Source organism: Bombina bombina, chromosome 8, assembly GCF_027579735.1.
Source record: "Bombina bombina isolate aBomBom1 chromosome 8, aBomBom1.pri, whole genome shotgun sequence".
Classification (NCBI taxonomy): domain Eukaryota; kingdom Metazoa; phylum Chordata; class Amphibia; order Anura; family Bombinatoridae; genus Bombina; species Bombina bombina.
Genome location: NC_069506.1, coordinates 28,672,620 through 28,686,460, shown reverse-complemented (window position 1 = coordinate 28,686,460; position 13,841 = coordinate 28,672,620). Strand labels below are relative to the sequence as shown.

The 13,841-nt window shown below is 35.2% G+C and overlaps 1 protein-coding gene across 1 annotated transcript in view; it reads right to left on the bottom strand.

Annotated features, from left to right (window-relative positions):
• FBLIM1 (filamin binding LIM protein 1) overlaps window positions 1-13,841 on the bottom strand; it is a 69,080-nt gene that overhangs the window by 35,863 nt on the left and 19,376 nt on the right. The window contains exons 3-5 of the mRNA XM_053690246.1: window positions 9,351-9,559; window positions 5,495-5,630; window positions 4,358-4,527 (exon numbers count right to left, since the gene is read on the bottom strand). Coding sequence (XP_053546221.1) covers window positions 4,358-4,527; window positions 5,495-5,630; window positions 9,351-9,559 — 515 coding nt within the window. The remainder of the gene's footprint in view (window positions 1-4,357; window positions 4,528-5,494; window positions 5,631-9,350; window positions 9,560-13,841) is intronic.

Sequence of the window (13,841 nt, the reverse complement as noted above, 5' to 3'; positions counted from 1 at the left end):
TAATGTATAATCTAATCTACAGTAATAATACACACACCTATAATCTAATATATAATCTAATCTACAGTAATAATACACACATCTATTATCTAATGTATAATCTAATCTACAGTAAGAATACAAACATCTATAATCTAATGTAATCTAATCTACAGTAATAATACACACATCTATAATCTAATGTATAATCTAATGTACAGTAATAATACACACATCTATTATCTAATGTATAATCTAATATGCAGTAATAATACACACATCTATAATCTAATCTGCAGTAATAATACACACATCTATAATCTAATATATAATCTAATCTACAGTAATAATACACACATCTATAATCTAATCTGCAGTAATAATACACACATCTATAATCTAATATATAATCTAATCTACAGTAATAATACACACATCTATAATCTAATGTAATCTAATCTACAGTAATAATGCACACAATCACACATCTATAATCTAATATATAATATAATCTACAGTAATTATACACACATCTATAATCTAATCTACAGTAATAAAACACACATCTATTCTAAAGTATAATCTAATCTACAGTAATAATACACACATCTATAATCTAATGTATAATCTAATCTACAGTAATAATACACACAATCACACATCTATAATCTAATGTATAATCTAATCTACAGTAATTATACACACATCTATAATCTAATGTATAATCTAATCTACAGTAATTATACACACATCTATAATCTAATCTACAGTAATAAAACACACATCTATAATCTAATGTATAATCTAATCTACAATAATAATACACACATCTATAATCTAATGTATAATCCAATCTACAGTAATAATACACACATCTATAATCTAATGTATAATCTAATCTACAGTAATAATACACAAATCTATAATCTAATGTATAATCTAATCTACAGTAATTATACACACATCTATAATCTAATGTATAATCTAATCTACAGTAATTATACACACATCTATAATCTAATCTACAGTAATAAAACACACATCTATAATCTAATGTATAATCTAATCTACAATAATAATACACACATCTATAATCTAATGTATAATCCAATCTACAGTAATAATACACACATCTATAATCTAATGTATAATCTAATCTACAGTAATAATACACAAATCTATAATCTAATGTATAATCTAATCTACAGTAATTATACACACATCTATAATCTAATGTATAATCTAATCTACAGTAATTATACACACATCTATAATCTAATCTACAGTAATAAAACACACATCTATAATCTAATGTATAATCTAATCTACAATAATAATACACACATCTATAATCTAATGTATAATCCAATCTACAGTAATAATACACACATCTATAATATAATGTATAATATAATCTACAGTAATAACACACACATCTATAATCTAATATATAATCTAATCTACAGTAAAAATACACACATCTATAATCTAATCTACAGTAATAATACACACATCTATAATCTAATGTATAATCTAATCTACAGTAATAATACACACATCTATAATCTAATGTATAATCTAATCTACAGTAATAACACACACATCTATAATCTAATATATAATCTAATCTACAGTAATAATACACACATCTATAATCTAATGTAATCTAATCTACAGTAATAATACACACATCTATAATCTAATGTATAATCTAATCTACAGTAATAATACACACATCTATTATCTAATGTATAATCTAATATGCAGTAATAATACACACATCTATAATCTAATATGCAGTAATAATACACACATCTATAATCTAATATATAATCTAATCTACAGTAATAATACACACATCTATAATCTAATGTAATCTAATCTACAGTAATAATGCACACAATCACACATCTATAATCTAATATATAATCTAATCTACAGTAATTATACACACATCTATAATCTAATCTACAGTAATAAAACACACATCTATTCTAAAGTATAATCTAATCTACAGTAATAATACACACATCTATAATCTAATCTACAGTAATAATACACACATCTATAATCTAATCTACAGTAATTATACACACATCTATAATCTAATCTACAGTAATAAAACACACATCTATTCTAAAGTATAATCTAATCTACAGTAACAATACACACATATATAATCTAATCTACAGTAATAATACACACATCTATAATCTAATGTAATCTAATCTACAGTAATAATACACACATCTATAATCTAATGTATAATCTAATCTACAGTAATAATACACACATCTATCATCTAATGTATAATCTAATATGCAGTAATAATACACACATCTATAATCTAATCTGCAGTAATAATACACACATCTATAATCTAATATATAATCTAATCTACAGTAATAATACACACATCTATAATCTAATGTAATCTAATCTACAGTAATAATGGACACAATCACACATCTATAATCTAATATATAATCTAATCTACAGTAATTATACACACATCTATAATCTAATCTACAGTAATAAAACACACATCTATTCTAAAGTATAATCTAATCTACAGTAATAATACACACATCTATAATCTAATGTATAATCTAATCTAATCTACAGTAATAATACACACAATCACACATCTATAATCTAATGTATAATCTAATCTACAGTAATTATACACACATCTATAATCTAATCTACAGTAATAAAACACACATCTATAATCTAATGTATAATCTAATCTACAATAATAATACACACATCTATAATCTAATGTATAATCCAATCTACAGTAATAATACACACATCTATAATCTAATGTATAATCTAATCTACAGTAATAATACACACATCTATAATCTAATGTATAATCTAATCTACAGTAATAACACACACATCTATAATCTAATATATAATCTAATCTACAGTAATAATACATACATCTATAATCTAATCTACAGTAATAATACACACATCTATAATCTAATGTATAATCTAATCTACAGTAATAATACACACATCTATAATCCAATGTATAATCTAATCTACAGTAATAACACACACATCTATAATCTAATATATAATCTAATCTACAGTAATAATACACACATCTATAATCTAATGTAATCTAATCTACAGTAATAATACACACATCTATAATCTAATGTATAATCTAATCTACAGTAATAATACACACATCTATTATCTAATGTATAATCTAATATGCAGTAATAATACGCACATCTATAATCTAATCTGCAGTAATAATGCACACATCTATTATCTAATATATAATCTAATCTACAGTAATAATACACACATCTATAATCTAATGTAATCTAATCTACAGTAATAATGCACACAATCACACATCTATAATCTAATATATAATCTAATCTACAGTAATTATACACACATCTATAATCTAATCTACAGTAATAAAACACACATCTAATCTAAAGTATAATCTAATCTACAGTAATAATACACACATCTATAATCTAATGTATAATCTAATCTACAGTAATAATACACACAATCACACATCTATAATCTAATGTATAATCTAATCTACAGTAATTATACACACATCTATAATCTAATCTACAGTAATAAAACACACATCTATAATCTAATGTATAATCTAATCTACAATAATAATACACACATCTATAATCTAATGTATAATCCAATCTACAGTAATAATACACACATCTATAATCTAATGTATAATTTAGTCTGCAGTAATAATACACACATCTATAATATAATGTATAATCTAATCTACAGTAATAATACACACATCTATAATCTAATGCATAATCTAATGTACAGTAATTATACACATATATAATCTAATCTACAGTAATAATACACTCATCTATAATCTAATGTATAATCTAATCTACAGTAATAATACACACATCTATAATCTAATGTATAATCTAATCTACAGTAATAATACACACATCTATAATCTAATGTATAATTTAATCTACAGTAATAATACACACATCTATAATCTAATGTATAATCTAATCTACAGTAATAATACACAAATCTATTATATAATGTATAATCTAATCTACAGTAATAATACACACATCTATAATCTAATGTATAATCTAATCTACAGTAATAATACACACATCTATTATCTAATGTATAATCTAATCTACAGTAATAACACACACATCTATTATCTAATGTATAATCTAATCTACAGTAATAACACACACATCTATTATCTAATGTATAATCTAATCTACAGTAATAACACACACATCTATTATCTAAAGTATAATCTAATCTACAGTAATAACACACACATCTATAATTGAATGGTCGGTTTTACTTGCTGCATATTTACCTTGTAACAATGCTCACAGATAGGCTGATTGTCCTTCTGGTAGTACAGCTGTCCGGCCAGCAGGCGGTGACACTTTCTGCATGTGAAGCAGTCTGCATGATATTGTTTCTTCATTGCTTCGATGGTGGGGACATTGGGTAATATGGCTTTGTGACAAAAGGCACATATATCTGGAACAGGACACAAACAAAGTGACCAAGCTTCATTATATATTATATGTCAATTACACTTTTAGTCAACAGTTTGCATCTTCTCCTCCATTCCTCTATAAACATTCCTAATTTACAACTCTTTACCCACATCTTGTGGAATTCTCATTAAAACCAGATGCTGAGAGTCTCTTGTCTTCCTCTGTGACCTATATGCGTTTATATATTTCCACTAGCTCCAGAAAAACTTAGAAATGTCAGTGAACAAGGGAGATAAAAAACATCTTTCCTGTATTTGCAGTTGAGTGGACTTGGCCTTGTATAGGACTTTCTTGTAGTGTATTTCTGGGGGCTCACTCATATATTCACATGCATGTGGCTGACCTTGCTTGTTTTTTGACCTACCAGCTGGAATCTAAATCTGCCTGAATGGCCCTTTTGTTGTAAAATGCTCGTTTTGAGTCGTCTTATGCCCATTGTATTGTATTGATCTCTCTTGGTACCCGACCCTTGGCCTGAACCTGACCTTGCAACTGTCTAACTGTCCTGTTCTCCAGTTGGCTGATCTAGGCATATGAGTCATGACCCTTGGCCTATAACTAAATACTCTCTAGGTCAGTATTTCTCAGTTGCAGTAATCAGGACACACTAACAGATCAGATTTTCAGGAGTACCTCAGTTGAGAGCAGGTTAATAACCATGGTTACTGATCAGCTGAATAGTTCACCTGTGCTCTAGTTTAGATATATTGAATATCTGGCATTTTAGTATGCCCTAATGATTTTTATTGAGAAACAATGCTCTAGATACCTTGCTGATACGCTCTACCATCTGCTATGAAGCCTCCTCTCTCCAAATCTACCCAGTGGGTCACATCCCCAGGGATTCTGGTCAATCTATACTAATTGCTTCTCTGTTCCTAAGTCAACTTCTGGACTGACATATTCTTTGTTTAAATATACGTGATTGGCTGTGCTTACTCTCATACCTGATTGGCTGTGCTTCCCGCTAATCCCATTCAGGCTCTGTTTGGGGCCTACTTGGTCCTCCCTTCTCTGCTGGCTGGAGAGATTAGTAGAGTTTTTGAGTGAACTTGGTGCTGTTGGTGGCACAGATTTTGTCTTCTATAAAGGAAACAAACAAAACAGAAACAGTCAGAAAGGAACAGAATATTGGTGGTTATGTTTTCTTAAAACAAACAGAGAAAAAAATAGTTTGTTATTAAAACATCAGTGGCACAAAAAGCCTCTGCAAGTGACATGTTATGTTTTGCCTTAAAATGAAACTATAATACTATAACGCTTATGGAGGAGTTATCCTGCTTACCAATAGTAATCTATCAGAGATATCATTAACAGCCAATGATCTACTCTAGTGAGATGTGCACAGACATTGCTCTTCTCTATTAAAGTTGCATTCTAATACAAAAAATAAATGCTTGCATTCATGTAATGTGTACATTAGTGCCCCTTGGAGTAATTATGTCTTTAAACCCCCTTCACAAAAATAAGTTAAACATTTATTGAGAACAAACACATTACAGTTTGTAACAATCAAATACACATTGCAAGTAACAATACATAGAAAGCTTTGATATTTTAGAAGGCAAAATATTATAACTCTAAACATAAATAGTGACAACAAAGAGCAATTTTTATATTACTAAAGGAAATAAGACTTTCGATACAGTGGGAAAAAGACGTGTACCGGTGTAGGGTAAAAAAGTGTGAGTTACGGAGTCCAATTTGACTCTTTAAAAAAACAAAAAATGGAACATATAGGGGCCGATTTATCATCAGTCTGTCCGACATGGTCCGCTCAGCGTTTCATGTCTGCTGCACATCGATGAATGCGGACAGCATACGCTGTGGGCATTTATCATTGCACAAGCAGTTCTTGTGAACTGCTTGTGCAATGCCACCCCCTACAGATTCGCAGCCAATCAGCTGCTACCAGGGGGTGTCAATCAGCCCGATCGTATGAGATCGGGCGGATTGATGTCCGCAGCCTCAGAGTAGGCTGACCAGTTAAGGAGCAGCGCTGCTTCATAACTGCTGTTTCCAGCTAGCCTAAAGGCTCACACAGAAACAGGGTCATCAGGGGCCATTTGGCCCTTGAAAAATCGGCCCCATAGAATTCAATCTGACATAACGTCATAAAGAGGAGAAAAAAAAGTAAAAACTCCTCATACTTTCTTCTCCTTCTATTCATAACGTTTTTCTACCATTTCACTTTAAGCTCAAATAAATCAATCCATGGCAGACAGGGGCGTATAGTCACCCCTGTCTGCCCGAGCTCTCCTCTGGTGGGCAGCAATCCCCTGTCCACATTTAACATTGCACACAAGCGATATTTTGCGCTTGGGTGCAACCCCACCCCCTGCCTGCACACAGCCAATTGAATGCGTACAGGAGCTGTCAATCTCCTCGGTCGGAAGAGACCAGCGAGATTGAAATTCTCCACCTGAGAGTTGGTAAACAGGGTAGGGAAGCAGTAGTCTAATGACCGCTGCTTGATAATTCGTGACTGCAGGTTCTCTTGTGCGATCCTGCAGTCAAAGTGGAGAAAAGGGCTTGATAAACCTAGCCCTTTATCTTAACCCCAGTAATAGTAAAACATTTACTGATAAATCATCCAATTCCTTCCAGATTGTTCTTCCTTTATGTACTTTAGTGTTTTTATTTTTTTAATAATAAAACCTTGGCTCTCCATATGTAATGTTTTTTTATATGGCCCCCAGCAATTAAAAAGTCTCTCTAATCTATTGTTAGGATCTGTTTTAGTGTCCTAAACCTCTCTCACTATTTGACCCTAGATTTCAATCTTCAATTGCCTTATACTTGGAGAACTATGTATAGGTTTTAACCAGTCTTACTGGCTAATGCTATAATCAATATAATACTAGATTTTTCTAATTCCTTTAGGTACATTTATGTTAGCAAAAAAAATAATGTCTTCAATTTTTTAATGGAAATTTGTAGTCAAATTTGAAAAGTAAATACGAGATTTGGGCCCAGAACTTTTTAATTTTTGGACATAGCCAAACACAAGGTATAAAATCCGCTTGGGTTACCGAACATTTATTACATAGAGGAACAAAATCTTTCTTCCAATTAGATAATCTGGCCAGGGAGATATAGTCTGTATAATTCTAGTTGAGCATCTATCCATCCCGCAGCCAAGGTAGAGCTTTTAATCAGATTTTGAGGCCGAATTATCAAATGTCTGTCTGACCTGATCCGACAGTGCGGATCAGGTCCAACAGACATCGCTGAATGCGGAGAGCAATACGCTCTCCGGATTCAGCATTGCCAATCGGCCGTCAGCAGGGGGATGTCAATCAACCTGATCGTACTTGATCGGGTTGAATTCCGGCGATGTCTGTCCACCTGCTCAGAGCAGGTGGACAGGGTTATGGAGTTTATATAGTTTAAAAATACATGGGAGCTCTTGAGCAGGAAATAGCTGTTGATTGGCCGCTACTTGCATATGCTGTTACTAACAGCCTCACCGGCTACGTCTTGCTCAGTTGCTGCAATGTGTTGCAGCTCCTTAAAGGGATATGAAACCCAAACAAATCCTTCATGGATTCAGACAGCGCATGCAATTGTAAAAAGAGTTACAAGTTTTCTTCTATTATCAAATTTGCCCCGTTCCCATGGTGTTCTTTGTTGAAGAGATACCTAGGTAGTGGTCTGGAACACTAGATGGGAGTAAATAGTGCTGCCCTCTAGTGTTCTTACATATGAATAACATTCTTGCAAAACTGCTGCAATATAGTGCTCCAGACACATGCAAGCACATGATCTTACAGTCCTGCTTTTCAACAAAAGATACCAACAGAACAGGAAATGTGATAATAGAAATAAATTAGAATGTTGTTTAAAATGGCATGCTTTATCTGAATCATGAAAGAAAAACATTGGGTTTCACGTCCCTTTATTGTGACTTAAACTAAAGGTTTAACCCCTTTAAAAGGGTTAAATACATAGTGGTGGTGGTTAGATTATGAATGTGAACAACCTCCATTTTGTCACCATATTGTTAACACATGTGCAGCCTGGTGGTCTAGAATGTCAGTCCCAGGAAGTCTCGTGCCCATTTCACTGAACCACAACAGACATTGGAGCAGGAAGCTAATAGGTAACAAGAGACCAGACAAATGCACAATATAACAACTCCAGGAGACTTGCAGACCTACAGTATAGGACACATCCTCATCTCTGTATAAATGCTGTGTAGTTGTCATGGTAGCAAACTCTCTCATGCAGGAAATATTTTTAATATGTTTAAAGGGAAATAAAACCCAAAAATTTTCTTTTGTAATTTAGATATAACATATAATTTAAGAAAACGTTTCCATATACTTCTATTGTCTAATTTGCTTAAAGGGACACTGTACCCAAATTTTTTCTTTCGTGATTCAGATTGAGCATGAAATTTTAAGCAACTTTCTAATTTACTCCTATTATCAAATTTTCTTCATTCTCTTGGTATCTTTATTTGAAATGCACAAATGTAAGTTTAGGTTCCGGCCCACTTTTGGTGAACAACCTGGGTTGTCCTTGCTGAATGGTGGATAAATTCATCCACCAATAAAAAAGTGCTGTTCAGAGTACTGAAACCAAAAAAAGCTTAGATGCCTTATTTTTCAAATAAAGATAGCAAGAGAATGAAGAAAAATTGATAATAGGAGCAAATTAGAAAGTTGCTTAAAATTGCATGCTCTATCTGAATCACAAAAGAAAAAAATTGGGTTCAGTGTCCCTTTAATTCTTTTTGTATCATTTGTGGGAAAAAGTTTACAGTGCACTGTCCCTTTAACAAATCTGTGAGCCTATTACCTGTTTTATGGAATTATGGACCAAGTCCAGTTTCTCCAGCTCTAAACTGAGTGAGTCCAGAGGGGGCTCAGGGGGAGGAGGGGGCAGCGTATGTTTAGGTGTCTTCATCAAAACTGGAGGCGGTGGGGGTGGTGGAAGAATATCTGGGCTCAATAAATCCTCCTCGGTAGGGATGTCATCCAAGAAGGAGTGTGTGAATGACCTGGTATCTGAAAAATAATCAGATGTGTAAGAAAAATCAGGGAATGAACAATATGAGATTATTATTATTGTCGGTTATTTGTAGAGCGCCAACAGATTCCGCAGCGCTATGAGATGGATTCAAATCAGCTAAAACATTTCATAAAGTAAAATTACTTTAAATTTGTACTCATTTAATTTGACCTAAGCCTAAATTTGTTTCTGTTATTTGATAGTTATGCATTTCTGGTATTACACGCTTAGGAATAAGTTGTTTCTGAATGCAGATAAATAAAATCAAGATTTGCATATTTTTCTAAAAATCGTCACTTACCCTGCAAAAATCACTCATTTATTATCGTCTTCTCTTTGTAACTCTGTTATCGTTTGATATTCCTTGGAGTTCAATTTCCAGATATGTCAAGTGTGAACCCTAAAACTGCTCTGAAGTTTTCTACTTTTTATATATGAAAAAAAGTAGTCACAGTCTGTGGTGACTAAAACTAGATTAGTTTGTGACCAGCATATGTTGTTCATTGTCATTTGTATCCAGCTGTGGCTGGAGCTATACAATTAGATCTGTGATCTGTGACCTGAACTCCTGGAATTCCTCTGGGATTGTTGTGTATGTGGTTACCTGGCTATTAGAAGAGATTATCTCTACACGAAGACTCGGGAGAGAACAATAGATAGAATGTTGATAATAGGGTCATTCTCGCCCTGTAGGTACGGTTATCCCATAACAACATTTACTAGATACAGCTATGTGTGATAACAGTTTTCCATAATAAAAACAGAGTGCAGGAATATTCACAGGATTCGGTAATTCGGAGTAACAACAACAAAGCTTTTGACAAGATAATAACCAGTAGGTTCATCTGGTCTAACCATATTTGTAGTCAAGATTTTGTTTTATCTGAAAGAGGGCGTTTTCCAATGTATTGCAGGTTTTGTTTTGCTGTTTTGCAAAACAATAAATTTCTGCCTAGAATAAACCAATATTTTTCTTGTCAGGATTACAGAGGCTTGTCCCTCTACACCAATAGTGTTGTTATTGTTGTCCTTATCAGCCAATAAGAATTTGCCGGCAGTAGACAACCGATATTGCAATATTAGTTTTTATTTTAAATTTAAAACAGCTTAAACAAAAAATATTTTAGTTTACATCTCTTTCACTTTTGTTGCAAAGACCCTTTAAATAAAAGGGATATGAAACCCAAAAATGTTCTTTTGTGATTCAGACAGAGCAACCCATTTAAAAAAAGTTTCCAATTTACTTCTATTATCAAATTTGCTTTATTTGCATGATATTCTGTGTTGAAGAGATACCTAGGTAGCATTTGGAGCACTAAATGGCAGGAAATAGTGCTGCCATCTAGTGCTCTTGCAAATGGATAACATTCTTGCAAAACTGATGCCATATAGTGCTCCAGAAATGGGCCGGCTACTAAGCATACGCCATGCTTTTCAACAAAATATATCAAGAGAACAAAGACAATTGATAGTAGGAGTAAATTAAAAAGTTGTTTAAAATTGCTGCTGTATCTAAATCATGAAAGAAAAAAAATTGGGTTTCATATTCCTTTAAGTTGTAATGTGTCAACAGATTCTGTAGTGCTATATAGGGGATGCAATAAATAAATACAGGGAAGGCAAACTGGGAAAGTAGGAAACTCTCCAGCGACAGAAGGAATACTCTCCAGCGACAGACAGAAGGGATACTCTCCAGCGACAGAAGGAATACTCTCCAGCAACAGACAGAAGGAATACTCTCCAGCAACAGACAGAAGGAATACTCTCCAGTGACAGACAGAAGGAATACTCTCCAGCAACAGACAGAAGGAATACTCTCCAGCAACAAACAGAAGGAATACTCTCCAGCAACAAACAGAAGGAATACTCTCCAGTGACAGACAGAAGAAATACTCTCCAGCGACAGACAGAAGGAATACTCTCCAGCAACAGACAGAAGGAATACTCTCCAGCTACAGACAGAAGGAATACTCTCCAGCGACAGACAGAAGGAATACTCTCCAGCGACAGACAGAAGGAATACTCTCCAGCGACAGACAGAAGGAATACTCTCCAGCTACAGACAGAAGGAATACTCTCCAGCAACAGACAGAAGGGATACTCTCCAGCGACAGACAGAATGAATACTCTCCAGCGACAGACAGAAGGAATACTCTCCAGTGACAGACAGAAGGAATACTCTCCAGCGACAGACAGAAGGAATACTCTCCAGCAACAGACAGAAGGAATACTCTCCAGCGACAGACAGAAGGGATACTCTCCAGCGACAGAAGGAATTCTCTCCAGCAACAGACAGAAGGAATACTCTCCAGCAACAAACAGAAGGAATACTCTCCAGCAACAGACAGAAGGAATACTCTCCAGTGACAGAAGGAATACGCTCCAGCGACAGACAGAAGGAATACTCTCCAGCTACAGACAGAAGGAATACTCTCCAGTGACAGAAGGAATACGCTCCAGCGACAGACAGTAGGAATACTCTCCAGCTACAGACAGAAGGAATACTCTCCAGCGACAGACAGAAGGAATACTCTCCAGCTACAGACAGAAGGAATACTCTCCAGCGACAGACAGAAGGAATACTCTCCAGTGACAGAAGGAATACTCTCCAGCAACAGACAGAAGGAATACTCTCCAGCAACAGACAGAAGGAATACTCTCCAGCTACAGACAGAAAGACTACTCTCCAGCTACAGACAGAAGGAATACTCTCCAGCTACAGACAGAAGGAATACTCTCCAGTGACAGACAGAAGGAATACTCTCCAGTGACAGAAGGAATACTCTCCAGCAACAGACAGAAGGAATACTCTCCAGCTACAGACAGAAGGAATACTCTCCAGTGACAGACAGAAGGAATACTCTCCATCTACAGACAGAAGGAATACTCTCCAGTGAAAGACAGAAGGAATACTCTCCAGTGACAGACAGAAGGAATACTCTCCAGCTACAGACAGAAGGAATACTCTCCAGCGACAGACAAAAGGAATACTCTCCAGCGACAGACAGAAGGGATACACTCCAGCAACAGACAGTAGAAATACTCTCCAGTGACAGACAGAAGGAATACTCTCCAGTGACAGACAGAAGGTATACCCTCCAGCTACAGACAGAAGGAATACTCTCCAGTGACAGACAGAAGGAATACTCTCCAGTGACAGACAGAAGGGATACTCTCCAGCAACAGACAGTAGAAATACTCTCCAGCGACAGACAGAAGGAATACTCTCCAGCGACAGACAGAAGGAATACTCTCCAGCAACAGACAGAAGGAATACTCTCCAGTGACAGACAGAAGGAATACTCTCCAGTGACAGACAGAAGGAATACTCTCCAGTGACAGACAGAAGGGATACTCTCTAGCGACAGAAGGAATACTCTCCAACGACAGACAGAAGGAATACTCTCCAGTGACAGAAGGAATACTCTCCAGCAACAGACAGAAGGAATTCTCTCCAGCAACAGACAGAAGGAATACTCTCCAGTGACAGACAGAAGGGATACTCTCTAGCGACAGAAGGAATACTCTCCAACGACAGACAGAAGGAATACTCTCCAGCAACAGACAGAAGGAATACTCTCCAACGACAGACAGAAGAAATACTCTCCAGCGACAGAAGGAATACTCTCCAGCAACAGGCAGAAAGAATACTCTCCAGCTACAGACAAAAGGAATACTCTCCAGCTACAGACAGAAGGAATACTCTCCAGCTACAGACAGAAGGAATACTCTCCAGTGACAGACAGAAGGGATACTCTCTAGTGACAGACAGAAGGGATACTCTCCAGTGACAGAAGGAATACTCTCCAACGACAGACAGAAGGAATACTCTCCAGCGACTGAAGGAATACTCTCCAGCGACAGAAGGAATACTCTCCAGCAACAGGCAGAAGGAATGCTCTCCAGCTACAGACATAAGGAATACTCTCCAGCTACAGACAGAAGGAATACTCTCCAGCTACAGACAGAAGGAATACTCTCCAGTGACAGACAGAAGGGATACTCTCCAGTGACAGACAGAAGGGATGCTCTCCAGCGACAGAAGGAATACTCTCCAGCGACAGACAGAAGGCATACTCTCCAACGACAGACAGAAGGAATAATCTCCAGCGACATACAGAAGGAGTACTCTCCAGCTACAGACAGAAGGGATACTCTCCAGTGACAGACAGAAGGAATACTCTCCAACGACAGACAGAAGGAATACTCTCCAGCGACAGACAGAAGGAATACTCTCCAGCGACATACAGAAGGAATACTCTCCAGCGACAGACAGAA